General features: G+C 36.6%; 1 protein-coding gene across 8 annotated transcripts in view; it reads right to left on the bottom strand.

Moving 5' to 3' along the window:
• The window catches only part of Tet (Ten-Eleven Translocation (TET) family protein), a 327,152-nt gene that overhangs the window by 96,969 nt on the left and 214,427 nt on the right, over window positions 1-15,756 (bottom strand). For all 8 annotated transcript variants that reach the window (XM_081760368.1, XM_081760372.1, XM_081760371.1 and 5 more), the window contains one exon: window positions 7,223-7,324. In XM_081760368.1, coding sequence (XP_081616494.1) covers window positions 7,223-7,324 — 102 coding nt within the window. The remainder of the gene's footprint in view (window positions 1-7,222; window positions 7,325-15,756) is intronic.

Genomic DNA, 15,756 nt, shown 5'->3' with positions numbered 1-15,756 from the left:
AATAGGTTGCATAAACTAGAAAAAGAAAGCCATTCCTATCTCTCAAAGCGGTATGAATTAATTATATTTTCATCGCTTTATAACACAATATACAGTATCTGGTAGTAGTTTTCCTGCAGAGATAGGCAACCAAACATGTTTCGTGGTCAAAGTGGTTGCATAATCTATCAGGAAATGTGGACTATTATACAAATACGATTCAGGCAGCGAGGGATTTCCTGGTTGGTATATATAATCAGAGGCTTATTTCTCAAAATAGCTAGTCTTTGCAACTAGTACAAACTTACTTCTAAGTCAAATATTGCATATATCAAAAATTGAATAAAAAATAAAATGAGAAATTAGAGCGATTAGTATTTAGAAGTGACTTTTATTATTCTAACATTTCTACTTCATTATATTTTACGAATTGTAATAAAATATGTTACAAGACTTGTTGCTTTGAGAAATAGGCTCCAGATCAAAAGCTGCAATGAAGTTTTAGTTCAGCTAATATCTGCAACTAACTCGAATGCCGTGTTGAATTTCGGTCGAGTTCGGAAGATTTAAGTTGTAACATCACTCTACAAGGTTACGCGGGATTCTGCTACGGAACAACTGGCAGAAGCATAGTGTCCCACAAATCATGAGATGGACACTAAGAATCAAAATTTAATAGCTGTAGGCATGTAGTGTTGACAAGGAATATTACGTGTATCTTGGGAAAATAACGAAATTCTGGGAGGCAAGAAGGAACTTGATTGCCCATCAAATATGGCATTCAAAAGATTCAACTTATCTTTGAAGGGAAATTAAAACAGAGGATGGGAGCGACGAAAACCTAGATAATATTTCATACACTGGGAAACAAAGACAGTGTGTGTGTGCTGGAATAAAAATTCTTAAATAGGGAGAACATTTATAACAACCATGTTGGAGTATTGATACTGATATAGAAACATTGACAGTACACAGAAGCGATTACAAAAAACTGAAAAACTTTCGAATTTTGGATGTGAAGAAGAATGAAAAATAGCTGGGTTAACGGAAAATCACAAAGGAAGTGTTCGCAATAGTTAGAGAGAGAGAGAGAGAGAGAGAGAAAGAGAGAGAGAAAAGAGATATTCAATGCCATTGAAAAAAAAGAACAAGAAATTGGAATATTGGCTGAGAAAGAGCTGTTATCATGAGGAATTTGACAGAAGATAAGATAGAAGGGGAAAAGGAGGAAGGGCGAAAGACGCTGCAATTGAAGGATGGTATTAGAATAGAAAATTGTTACCTGAAGACTGAGTTCATGAAGGTCTTTCAGTTTGTGGCATTTGGCTTACCAGTAACGGCATAATGCCTGATGATGCGAACTGGGTTAAGGAGAAGTTTTGAATAATAAAGGTGAAGCAAAGAAGAAAAAATAAAATGGTTGGATGCTCAATAACAAATTTGGGACAAAAAAAAGTACAAAATCTTGGTGTTCTATAATTTCTTCTTCTGAACCCAATTATCTATACTTTGCAGTGGTTCCCAACCTGGGAATGAAAGCTACTGGAAGAAACGGTGTACCTCAGTAATTCCACACACTGCGAAAGTTGTAATAAACGAGGTGTTACATTCCGTATAAACACAATAATAATTACTGAGTAAGAACTGTGGTTCAATTATTAACAAATGTAATAAAATAATAATAATGTATTACAACAGTATACAGAAGTTTTCTGAAAACAAATTGCTGAGATTATTATATTTGGATTAGACAAAATACACATATGACCAACAAGTGAGAAGGAGGTGATGGAATTATGGAGGATTTACGAAGGGGCGCTAAGTAAGTAAAGCTGAGAACCATTCCCAAAAATGAACAACAAAAAATAAATTGTACCAAGAATTTCCATGACTTCTGAGGGTTGGAAAACAAAACTTTCCAATACTCTTTAGGACCACAAATAACATTCCACAGAGGTAGGGACTACAGTGTTCACTGTAAATATTATAAAACCGGCTACAAGTGCCAGAAGAAAAAGACCACTTTTATATCACAGAACTCCACGGATGAATCTACGACTTCGATCAAGTTTTTGCTATCCATGTAACTGGTAGGTATACTCCTACAGACATAGGCAACCAAACATGTTTTATGGTCGATGTGGTTGCATAACTTCTCAGGAAATGACTAGAATACAGAGTAAAAAGTGACTACTAACCTATGCTTAGATACAGTTCTAATTGCGCTCTGTACTAATTTGAGGAACCTGAACCCAATGGAAATATTTTAAAAACATATCCGTCCATGGGGTCACGAAAAAAAAATCTCAAATTTAGGATATTTATATTTATTTAAATCCAAAATTTAAGACAACTTTTCTAGGTACCTCATGGACGTGTACGGTAAAAAAAAAATAGTCCCATTGGATTCAGGTTTCTGAAATAATAATAATAATAATAATAATAATAATAATAATAATAAGCTGTAGTAGTAGCAATACCCGTATTTCGCAAAGGGAGAATGTGCTTATGAAAAATACTTGAACTCCTTACCTCTGGACACGCATTTCAATGAGTTTACTCCTGTTGTGTAGGCAACCAACATTGTTTTAAATTAGGAAGTGTTGCCTAATCTCTTAAGAGTTATTAAACGTAATTCCCTTGCCACCCTAGAGGTGCTAGGAGTGTCTTACTCCCAAATTTTTTCGATTGAACTTAAAATTGCTCCAGACATTCCAGAGTTACGCTGGAACATATACATTTTTATCTATATTGATTATTATTAGCTGCCTGCGTCACTATATATATATATATATATATATATATATATATATATATATATATATATATATATATATATATATATGTGTATGTGTGTGTGTGTGTGTGTGTGGTGCTTTATTTCTCGGTAATTACTGGCCGGACCTGAACAAAATTTGGTGTCCGACCTGGGCCAGGAACAGGCTCGGCTCGGCAACAGAGGGTGTGTTCCACAGATTTGCACGCCGCGAGCTTTTGAGTTCGATTCACCTCCGTTTATTATTATTAGTAGTAGTATTTTATGATTATTATTAACAAAACAAGTAGAGAATTTCAGTTTTAAAAGTATTGAATATTTGGTAATTCAAATTCTTTGCAAACTATCACATATTTTTCATAAATGAAAATAACAGATTTTCTCTATGGCAGCTTCCAAGTATATAGATACGAATATAGATGGAGACATTTTACTTAATAGTATGTGTGTTCTGTGCCAACCCCAACACGTCTTGACTTCAGAATATATATTGTTTCCAACACAAGTGAGGAGTGTGTGATTCAACTATACGTAACTAACACACACACACACGCACACAAATACGTTCAGTCACACATAATACACACATCCAATTCAAAGAGACAGAGAGATGAGATGCCTAGAACTAAACAGCTGGGAAACCAACACAGTTCATACTCACAGTAGTTAGTTGTCTGTCTGAGTTACTCGTCGACATCGCTCATTCACTCTCTCACGTGGCGATCGTGGTAAATGCGGCTAGCCCCCCTTCCCCCTGGGGCCGTGGCAGGTTGCCAGGCAACTGCCCCCCCACTCCCCTCTTTTCAACTACCACACATATGTACGTTTACATATATACACACACAAACAGATAGCTGAGGGGAGAGTAGGAGAGGGGGTCTTTGACCTTCCTCTATATACTTCACATCACGTGCACATGTGTATATAAACTTAATAACACATATGTACAATCACAATATAAACAAAATAGTCACGTGATTACACACTTGGGGGTACTAAATAAAAAAGGTACTAGATATAACATTTGATGATAAAAACATGATTATATTATTTTCATGATGTAATGTGTCTAATCCACCTTAAATAAACACCAATTGATGGGAGCTGCACATTATACTAGTATTTATATTCCGATTCTCTATTAATTTCTAATAATGAAGAAATAACTCCCCCTCTCCGCATTACTGATTGATTAGTTCAATCATATTTAAGAGAATTCCAGATAAAAAAAAAGAAGTCCACAAGAGAGATAAGACGAGATTGAAGAAGATACGGGAAGAGCCGAGATACGAGACGAGACGAGACAAAGATATTTTAATAGAAACATATACTCATATACAGTAAAGTCCCGATTATCCGCAGAATTGGGTGACAAGGACACCAAGAATAGCGAAAATCGCAGATAACCCAAAGCAAAGACTAAAAATGAGATGCAAACTCGAAAAAATGATTCAGAGTACAATTGCACTTTGAAACGTGCACTATTGTTGGAAACATTGATTTTTACAATGCAATTTATTTTTATGTTTTACAACATAGAGTATTTATTTTCATGCGGAGCCAGTCCGCAGCGACTGCAACAGGGTTGGAAAAAAATTCGCGGCACTCGCGGATAATCGTGGCTTTACTGTATTTTCCGAGAAGAGATATCACTTTCACGACATTTTTTCGAGACAAGACAGCCTTCAGCTCCTGTTTCGTATGCAACCCTACTTGGAATATGAAAGCAACTATTATCTGTTCCTTCTTAGCTTTAAACCGCAATAAACAACGCTACGTGTGTAATTAATGCATGGTAATTTGTTTTTACCCCACCACCACTTGTACTCTTCTGCAAAACTTTTAATTATTATTTTTATTACGAAACATACAAAACTTTGTCATTATTACAAATGACAAAAATATATGACAAATAATACTGCAATCAAGTTTGTTTAATGAAATAATAGAAATATTACATTTATGCATACATCAAGGACGTACGCAGGGGGTGGGTCCTGGGGTCCGGACCCCTCACCGAAATCCCGACTTTTTTTTTTATAAATGTAGTTTACTTTTAGGGGCAATTTTAGAAATTTTTATATAATTTAGCCTCAAATTGTATTTTGACCCCCACCCGAAACACTTTAGACCCCACCCAAAATAAATTCCTGCGTACGTCCCTGACATACATAGTGATTATGGTAATACAGGGGCGCACCAATGGAGAGGGAATCCACCGAGTCTGGACCACAATCACCACCCCAAGAAAAAAAGAAAAAGAAAACTTTCTAACTCAGTATATACATTTGTACACTTTCTCATTAAAACTATACTTGTTTAACAGGGAAATGATTGATATAATATGAAAATTTATCTTACATTTTATCTCTATTCTCTCTTTTATATATATATATATATATATATATATATATATATATATATATATATATATATATATATATATATATATATATATAACAGTGGCGTATTTACGATTTTGTTTCGGGAGGGGCTTTGCCTGAAAATGTGAAAATTCTGCAAGATATTTCATATACTTTACTATAGTAACTAAGATTTCGAGGGGGGGCTTAAGCCCGGAAGCCCCCCCTAAATACGCCACTGTATATAAATAAATCTAGTTCCATAAATTTTTTCACTGAAAAATATATAGAAGTATTTTACAATTACTTATCGTCTTTTCGGCTGCAGAATATTACCCGTTCAATACTACATAGACGTAATGGCTTGTAGTATTGAACTCTCCTCCCAGAGCTTCGACCCCCCCCCCCCAACAAAATAATTCTGGGTGCGCGCCTGTGGCAACAGTTTAACTGTGTAGATGTGTCTGTTTTTTTCTTTCAGTATTCCGCACGGTCTAGTATTGTCAAAATGCGTGTGTATAGAACTTGCTCCTCCCTGAGCGAAAGTAGGAGTAATAAATCTCCGTTTAAAGGTAAGGCTGGACAAATAATAGTGATACACATGTGGGCGTTCTGCCCAAAGGTAGATTATAGTCTATTTGTCCTAGGGATGGGCAAAATCGGTTTTTATAAAAAACAGAAACCGGTTTCTAGAAAAAACTCGACATTTCGGCTTCCTCCAAAACCGGTTTTCACCGAAATCGGTTTCGGTTTTTCATCGAAACCGGTTTCGGTTTTCTTCACTGGTTTCGGTGGAAACCTTTGGAAAACACATAAAACTATTTCTGTGGAAACGGATTCGGTTTTCGGAAAACAACGAAACACTTCTGGTCAGAAATAGAACAAATTTTGAAAAAAAAAAAACGGAACAGTTTTTTGGAGAAAACCGAAAAACCGGTTTTTGTACCCACCACTAATTTGTCCAGGAAAGCTAGACAGTAAACACACTACACAAACAGATAAGGATAGATGACCTTAGGAACACAAGTTTTTTTTTGGTTTGTTTGTTTGTTTTTTAAATTGCAGTTGGACATTCAAAAATCCAGCCATCGATAATCCGATTTTTTTCTTCATGTTTCCGTCATTGATTTTGAAGCGCATTTTCAAATTTGCCGCGTTTGGCGCGTCAGTGTTTTCTGGAGACGCCGTTCTATGTTTTGATAGCACTGTAGTCGACAATCAGTTGTTCGGTCTTGCTTGCAAACTGCCAACAGGCATTCTTGTTCATTCCTTTTTATTTTCTCTCATTCATTTACTGAATTTTCTTTCTTTAAATGGACTGTACGGGTAATCACTTTGTTAAATATGGCAGCACGTATAACCATCCAAAAATCCGGCAGTCCTCAGGTCTAGAGGTTTTTGAATGTAAACCTGTAATAAATTAAAACCGCTTTATTTGGGTGACATCCTCTGGTGACAATAATTTGTAGCTATCCCTTGTAATTATATCGGGAGGGATTAAATTTGACCCACTGTTCTTACTAGTTAAATGTTTACATATATATAACTTGACAGTGTTGCAGATATCCACATAGCCTAGAAACGTTTCCGGGATATCCATGAGACGTTCCGTTTTTGCCAGTAAACATCTTTGTGGAAATCCAGATATCCACTTATGCCACGGTAACGGGACTTTCTGTGGGATATTTCTGGGTTCTTCGCAGAATAACCGAAGGATGACTTCTTGGACATCCAAATATTGTCACGTGACAGGCAATACCATTGAAATTAAGGGAAATCCCATAATCATTTCTATTACCCTTAAAGTTTTTACTGGTGCCTGGATCTCCCGGGACATGTATGAAACGTATAGAACATGACATGTTGTGCTATTTGATGGTAATCTACTTGAAATACCAGAATCGCAACAGAACGATTGACAGAAACGCAGCACCTTGTTTAAGAACCAAAGATTTTCCACGTGTTAAAGGCATTGTGATCTTATCCCAGTTATATAGTGGATAGAAACAACATTGCAAGTGACCAAAACATGTCGTCATAGGTACTTGCGTCATAGGCACATACCGTCTAAAAACTGTACAAAATATGAAAGTGAAACACTTACCATAGAACTGCCTGTTGTACCGGTTCCAGTTCCACTGTTGGCACTGTTACTGCTTTGGCGATTTCTGCCCTCCATTTTAGAGCTCTCCGAACGGGAAGACACCTATTAAAAAAAGAAAAAAGACTTTTCTTAGTAAAAGTACTAGGAATCCATAATGCTTTATCCTTTCCTGTAGTATAAGGTACATCATTTGAATTTTATTTATAAGTAAGTTTTAACATAGTTATTTACACCTTGATGCTGTGGTATCATACGTAGTCAGCTTGTTTCATTCTCAGTAAACCTGAGGTGTAGTATACGGAGCAGACAGAGTAACTTGCACGTTGTAGAAGCAGTGTTGACAGTCAGTCTTGTGACTACCACTCGTGGGTTCATATCTACTTGTAAACTACCAACAGTGCTCAACTTACCAACCCTTATATCCTTGGCTCTTCTCGATTTTCCAGATGTCCGTTCCAAGTATTAAGACATATTCTGATTATTTGCATTGATCCGATGGGAAAGACTAATGCAACGGGTAGTGTATGCGGCGCTTTCTTTAAATAAAAATTATTAGACCGATTTTACTAGTAGCTTCATTGAAATCTCAGGATGGTCATAGGCTATGTAGGCCTACTCATTTAAATCTCAGGGTGGTTATGGGTTATCAATTTAAAGAAATCTCAGGTAGATTACAGGATATCTATTCATTGAAATCTCAGGTAGATTACAGGGTATCTATTCATTGAAATCTCAGGTAGATTACAGGGTATCTATTCATTGAAATCTCAGGTAGATTACAGGGTATCTATTCATTGAAGTTTCAGGTAGATTACATAATATCTATTCATTGAAATCTCAAGTAGATTACAGGATATCAATTCAATGAAATCTCAACTGGATTACAGAAGGCGTATTCACTGAAATCTCAAGTAAATTACAGGGTATCTATTCACTGAAATCTCAGGTAGATTACAGGATATATATTCATTGAAATCTCAGGTAGATTGCAGGATATCTATTCATTGAAATCGCAGTTAAATTACATGATATCTATTCATTGAAATCTCAAGTAGATTATGGGATATCTATTCACTGAAATCTTCAGTAGATGACAAGGATATCTATTCACTGAAATCTCAGGATGATTACAGGATATCTATTCATTGAAATCTCAGGATGATTACAGGATATCTATTCATTGAAATCCCAGGTAGATTACAGGATAACTTTATTCAAATGTCCAGTAGATTACAGGATATCTATTCACCGAAATCTCAGGATAATTACAGGATATCTATTCATTGAAATCTCAGGTAGATTACAGGCTAAATGTCACGATGATTGTAGGCTATTTTATTCATTAAAATCTCAGGAATTGTGGGATATATATTCATTGAAATCTCACGTTGGTTAATGGCTATCTATTCAGCCAAAAATTTTCGGTCATGATTCTTCGATAAACGATTAAGAGCTTTTTAAGTTCTTAGTTATAAATTCCTGGTAACTACTTTAACCTAACATATAGGATTAATTATATTGTTAAAAAGTTCAAGTGTGTTTCTTCCTACTATTGTATGTCCGGCAATAACATTGGAAGAGATCCGTTATTTTTGACTTTCCTTAGAGCAAAGTTCTTTGACATTATGGATCAAGTTTCTGCATATGATATGTGGTAAAGAGAAATATTTCGGCCATGTAACGCATTAAGCACCAACAGAAACGTAGCATAATTGAATCAAATAAGAAATAAATTATAATTAAAATTATAAATAAAAAAAGAATATGTGTACGGAAATTTAAGACCACTAATTAAAAAACAAGAGAACGGCAATAAGGGATATATCATCAGTAAGCATATGGTTGTGCACGAATGCATTCGTGCGAATCGAAAACGATTCACATGCTTCTACATTACGAAGGAGGGGGCAAAATCTGAATGGGAAGAACAAATATTTGAAATATAAAGGATTTAAAAGGCGATAAATCAGAGCTATTTTAATCAAATCAGTAGTACTTCTTGTGAGTCAAAGTGTCACAAGTTGAGGGGAATGAAGAAGAAAGATAAAAACGGATGTGAGAAATAGACAGAAGATAAGGGGAAAGCGATTGGGGTCTCTTGTTCAAGGGTGAAAAAAACAATTCACCCAATTTCTGCGGAAAGGGGGGCCCCCTACACCACACACACACACACATACAACATCCCCTAGAACTACTTTTGATTTGCGGTCACCGACTGGGAAGAGACAAAGCTACACACAAGGTCAGGGAGGGGAGATGAGGGTCGTTCCTCTCTTTCGTAGTAATAGTAGTAGTAGTTTTTGTACTCTTTAAGTTTACCTCTCCTCTATATCTTCCCCATTCTTCTTTATGCCTCAACTCAATCCTCTCCTCTCTACAGTCATCACTTACTTCTTTTTGCCCTCTTGTCGTCTTCTTCTCCTTCGCTCTTTTAGCAGCAAAAGCAACGCAAAGCCCTGTCAAGTTTTCCAAGTTCCAATTCCGGAGAACTTTTCTCTTTCATTTTCTTTTGTCTCTTTTTTTTTTTCGGGGGAAGACCAAAACCAGCCACACTACCAACTGAAGTGAACTGAACTCACGGCGTGCGCGCAAAGCTATTACGTAAACCAACGTAACACCACTACTAACACCGTTGGCCTTTCTCTCTCAATCTTTCTCACGTGGGAGAAACCCCCAAAAAAACTTTGAGAGAGAGAGAGAGAGAGAGAAAAGAAGAACGAGAGAGGATATATAACAAGAGGGATTCTTTCCCACTTCTTCCGGGATTCAACAAAACGACAAGTGAGAAAGGTCTCCGCCCTTCCCACTGATTCACTAACTCAAACGTACTTCTTCTAACACTACATTCTATTCCCCCCCCTCCTCCGCCTCCTACTCCACGAAAACAACCAGAAAAAGAGGTAACTAATTCACAGGTGTTCCTTTCTGTTTTTTTTTTTTAAATCCTCATGCATTCATTTGTTAGAAAAAAAAAGAATACAAGGAAACTTCAAACGAACTGGTAGTCATAGCTACATGTTACTAAAACGAGATCTTTTTGTCACATTTCAGTGTCACTGCCTCCTTTGAACCACATCATTAAGACCTTGGATGTTAATATATGCTTTAACACACACACACACATTATATTATATATATATATATATATATATATATATATATATATATTATATATATATATATATATATATATATATATATATATATATATATATATATATATATATATATATATATATATATATATATATATATATACATGCATACATACATACCTCTCATTCCAACACTTCGCCGCATATATAGTTGACATTTGATGTCAGTAAGGCCAAACCAGTGGGATTTCGTGCATTAAAGCCGACACAACATTGTACGGACAGCGGCAACTCTTTGATTTTTTTAAAAATTACTTTAATCTTTATCTAACGTTTAAGTAATACTAGCAGAATACTCTTTCTTCGCACGGGAAGAATATGTTTCATTTTGGACATAAAGGACACCAACACTGTTACCAATCTAATTAGGGACTCCAATAACTATGAATTCGACACTAATATCGGTTATTTTCAATTATTTTTACATATCATCCTCCCCACTTCAGGAGTACTAATGGGAGCTGAATTTGGATTTAAACGACATCGGAAGTGTCACTGTTCATCTCAGCGACACCGAAAATATGGATTCGACACTAATATCGGCCATTTTTGATCATTTTATGTCTCTTCTTCTTCAAGTTGCACCTTCAAACTGAAAGACAAGAAACATCCCAGGCTTGAACCTCGTCTATGTTGAAAATTTCATCAAGATTGGTCGAGTGGTTCAAAACTTATTAACTTACAAACATAGTCACTTTCATTTTTATAATATAGATTTATTTTGATTTTTAAAATTTATTACTTAACAAATGAACGCCGTACAAGTATTATTGGTAACGTACAATAGTAAACGAAAAAGTGACAATACAAAATCTACAAAAAATATTAACTCATTTTTTTGTCACAAACTCTGCAGCCTCTGAGAACTTTTGCTGCTAGTTACTTGTGTGTATATAAAATTCCCCCCGCAGTCCGTAACACCCCAAGCTAGAAGATGATCAGGATTGGGTAGCGATAAACAAATGCTTAACTATGGAACTACTTAGACGAATGTACATCGCGGTTCAGTCGAAGCGCGAAGTCAACTGAAGCGAAAAAAAAGTCACTAAAAATAAAACTGCTCACGCGGACTATACGAGGTGTGTTTAAGAAGTCAAACGTTTGAAATAGCGCGCCAACCGGCTGAGTGAGCTCCCTGCGCCTACTGAGCGCACCTAGCGGTAGGTTCAGACAACAATTTGCCATTTGCTGCATTTCGCTACGATCGTTAGTTGTCGAGCTACAGGCGCGGAAGTGAGTACGTGCACATTGCTGTATGTCGGATTAATGATACAGTGAGAATAGAAGAGATTAAAGAATATCGTGTATGTGTGAAATTTTGCTACAAACATTTGTATAACAGAGATGTTTCATTGTTTTTCAATTCATTCAGAGTCTCCTTGTCAAAATAAATAAATAAAATCACGTGCGTGTCAGTCAAAGATCAAGTTGATGTTGGTTATTTTTTGATTGGAAATGCAGTGTCCATCATGAATTTACGTCGCATTGTCAGATGGTAAACAAACGGTTGTACAGCTCACAGATGACTAGAAGAACCCTAGCAGAAGTAGTGTGACGTAGGTATGGGCTCGCCCACTTTCAGCATGGGGGTTTCAAATGACACCTCGAAGTAGCACACATATAAATTTACCCGGAGTAGCAGACGACATATAAGTATAGACCACACCTCAAAAACCAAAAATGGACTTGACCGTGTCGTTGACCTTTCCCCGCTTACCCCTGTTTTAGGGTTCTTCTCGTCATCTGTGAGCTGTACCAGAACATTTTAGCGCGGTTGAGGGATGTTGTGTGCAGGAAGAGGACTGAATCGTGGGAAAACCAGACTTCGATGGTACACTGTGCCAATGTGTCTACTCACGTTTCTCTCCTCACCCTCAGTTATCAGGAAAAACATCAAACTCCCGTTGTGCCTCCTCTACCCTATTCTCCGGACTCCCCAGCAGACTTTGCTATTTCCCGAACTTAAAATCACTTCTAAAGGACGCCATTTCTAAATCATAGAGGAAATTCGAGACAATGCGACAAGAGACCTGCGCACCATCTCAGAAAGTGCGTTGAAAGGTTTTTCAAAAATGGAAGAAACGTTGTGAACGATGTATTGCTAGTACAGAGAACTACTTTGAGAGAAGCAGGGGCGTAAATAAGGGCCCCGCATTGCGGGGGACCTCAAGCCATCAGGGGCCCCCAAAGTGTGAAGTTGGACGTAGAGAAAGGGCCCACTCCACGCTGTCTGCGGGGAGGCCCCCAAACCTTTAGTTATGCCACTGGAGGGAAGCAATGTTGTACAATGAGCAATGAAAATGTTACAACTGTTGGGTTATTAAAGACCTGCGCCGTGTATTCAAACGCTGATTATTTAATATTAAACTTATCAGTAAGAGTAACTACTGATCCAATGAAAGTCGAAACTCGACTCAGTCTATTTCAATCTTTAATATGCCTACAAACCTCTGAGTAAATACACATACACATGACAAGCACTGAGGTTCAGAGACATCAACTTCTCAAATAATGCAATCTTGTACTTTATTCTTTATAGCTTCTCCAAGCTAACTACTCATCAAATGATTCATATACCCTGAACTTACAAACATCTTTCATTGCTCAAAACTACTATCAGAATCTCAGCCACATATGGCTCAATTCTTCCAACATTCATACAAAGTGCACTACAGTGAAACCTCTCTTAACGGACACCTCCATAATACGGAGAGATTTTTATTGTCCCGGCAAAAATGTATTTTCTCTTACGAAAAAAAAAAACTCTCTTTTACGTACACTCTCAGATACGGACGCAGACAGTTCTTTTTTTTTTATTTTTCTTCTCTTTTAACGTTTCAATAACCTCTTCATAACGGACAAGAATTATTCTCGGTTCTACGATATATTACAGTAGACAGAAAAGTATTTTCTCCACAAGTGCATCTGTCTATGGTGGACCATCAAACTGAACAGATTCAAGCTGAACTTGAAATTCTTTTTTTTTTCTGCCTGCAATAAACTGCTTTCTGATGAAATCCTAGAAAACCTTCAATAAACAATAACACTCATGCAGGGTCAGTCGTAAGGCCAAGAATTCTATGAGAAAGAAACTCCCTTCCCTAACAAATTTAATCCTTTTTCCTTTGGACCTTGCATCTTTTCCGAAAATTCATAGATAACAAAAGAAACATTGTTTCACAATAACATTTTGAACGAGCAATTTTTTTTTTTTTTTTTTTTTTTTACATTTTTCTTTAACTAATGATACTGGAACAAGTCTGGGTTGGGGTTTTCCCGGCTTTCTTTTTCACTTTCTTTAAGAGGATATTCTTTGTGATTGGAGTTGGGTCAGTAAATGTATGCACTCCCAATAACTTGGCTTTTCATCCATTCTGCCAACGAAGATACCGCGCCAGTACACACACACACACATGCTTCTTCCGTAATCGTACTGAGGATTATCAGAGGACACTTGCTAAGTTTTATTACCCTTGTAGAGGAAAAAGCATTCCTTTTTTCGCTAAACAAAAGAGTTTAACCGGTTAGTTGGTTCTTAACGCATCTTTTGAGAAGGTTCTGAGAATTTGAAATAAATGAAAACGCTTTCCCCTCCCGTTTTTCCCTACACGCATTATCTTTTGCAGTATACGAATATAAATATATTAACACATCCCCCAGCAACAATATTAACATAAATGAATTTCTCTTTCATCCCTGCCAGTAATTCAAATACGTACTAAATATAATATTTTATATTGAATTTTACATATTTACGCTCATACATAATGTATTTAATGTATAGTACAGGATGCAATTACTGTTGTGAGAAATTAAATTTCTGTAACCTCTCTCTAACGGGCAAAAATTCATGTCCCATTGGAGTCCGTTATTCAAAGGTTTCACTGTATATATATATTTCTGCATAGTAACGTCCTCTTGTTTTAACAATTTTCCACTACTCTGCCGGATTATTCAAAATCAACACGTCCGGCTAATTAACGTAACCCAACATTCTCCCGGATATTGCCAGAAACACATTGACAAAAACACAGTACCAACTCAACAATAACACAAGTTCGATTAGTTTTTGAACATACCTCGTAGTGCATCTATGCCCCGCTTATAATAATACGACATAATAAAACATGACATAGTAGTGAATATATAGGAGAAATCAGAAAATTAACTATAGGAATGGAAGTTCCTCATTTCCAACGAGGAGAAATCTCCCCTGTATATATACATATTTGGTATTTATACACAACAATTCACCTAGGGTAGTGTTTTAGTTATTATCTTCTCCATTTGACTATTATACAACAGCATTATAGTTAAAATAAAAAAAAAACATTAGCAATCAAGTAATCTTTAGGGATGGCCACAAAGTACCGGTTCCGGCGGAACCGGTTCTAGGAGATCCGGTTTTCAGAACAGATTCTGGAACCGGTTCCGGACCTGGATCCGAAAACCAGGTTCCAGAACCGAATCTTAGGAACCGGTTTCAGACCTGGATCCGAAAAACCGGTTCCGGAACCGGATCTGTTCAGACGCGAAAACCGGTTCCACCAGGTTCTGGTTCTGGCCATCCGTAGTAATCTTAACTCTACAACTCACGTGTCATTTTTTGCTGCACATTTCCGAGATGTCATCATGATATACATGATAAAACTTTACTTTCCATTTTGCTCTATTTCAAAGTGATCAACTCATAGGTTTGTCTTCAGCACCATTTAACATACAGATCAGCAATTAGAAATATAAATCATAAAGTGTGCTGAAGTATTACTCTACCTAACAACAAAACATTAGTTATCAGATCCCATCAACATAAAAAAAGAGAGAGAGAGAAAGGAAAAGAGAGATTACACAGGACTCGTGGTAGCGCGGGCGGTTAGGTGTCTATCTACGAACCAGGGCGCCACAGGCTCGATTCTCGGTGAGGACGGATTCTTTTTCGTTCTATTTTCATTTTAATGTGGCTCAGATGTTCGCCCAAGTAATGTTACCCACAAGACGAGAAATTTCTTGGGTTCCATTGGCACTCGTGACGTAGAAGATTCTGATAACTTCCAGACGAAATTAAGAAAAATAATCAGATCATATATATATATATCAACCAGTGGGTTGCGAGAAGGTTTAATGGGAGTCGCGAAGATAAGCAGAAGATGACTGAACTGACCAAATTTGTTTTAATCCATTCGCTTTTAGGAAATTTACATCCAGTATATACAAGAAATGGGTTCTACTATTATAGAAATAGATGGATACCGTGAGATCTCAGCAGTAGGTATATTAAAAATCCCACACAAGCTTATTACAAACCAGAAATTATAAGGTGATCGTTGGCAAGAGGATGATAAAATGGGTGTCGTGATAATAATTAGGTTGAGAACCACT

This window comes from Thermobia domestica, chromosome 5 (assembly GCF_964235325.1).
Source record: "Thermobia domestica chromosome 5, izTheDome1.hap1.1, whole genome shotgun sequence".
Classification (NCBI taxonomy): domain Eukaryota; kingdom Metazoa; phylum Arthropoda; class Insecta; order Zygentoma; family Lepismatidae; genus Thermobia; species Thermobia domestica.
The sequence above is the reverse complement of the archived record's forward strand: the minus strand, read 5'-3'. Positions and strand labels throughout refer to the sequence as shown.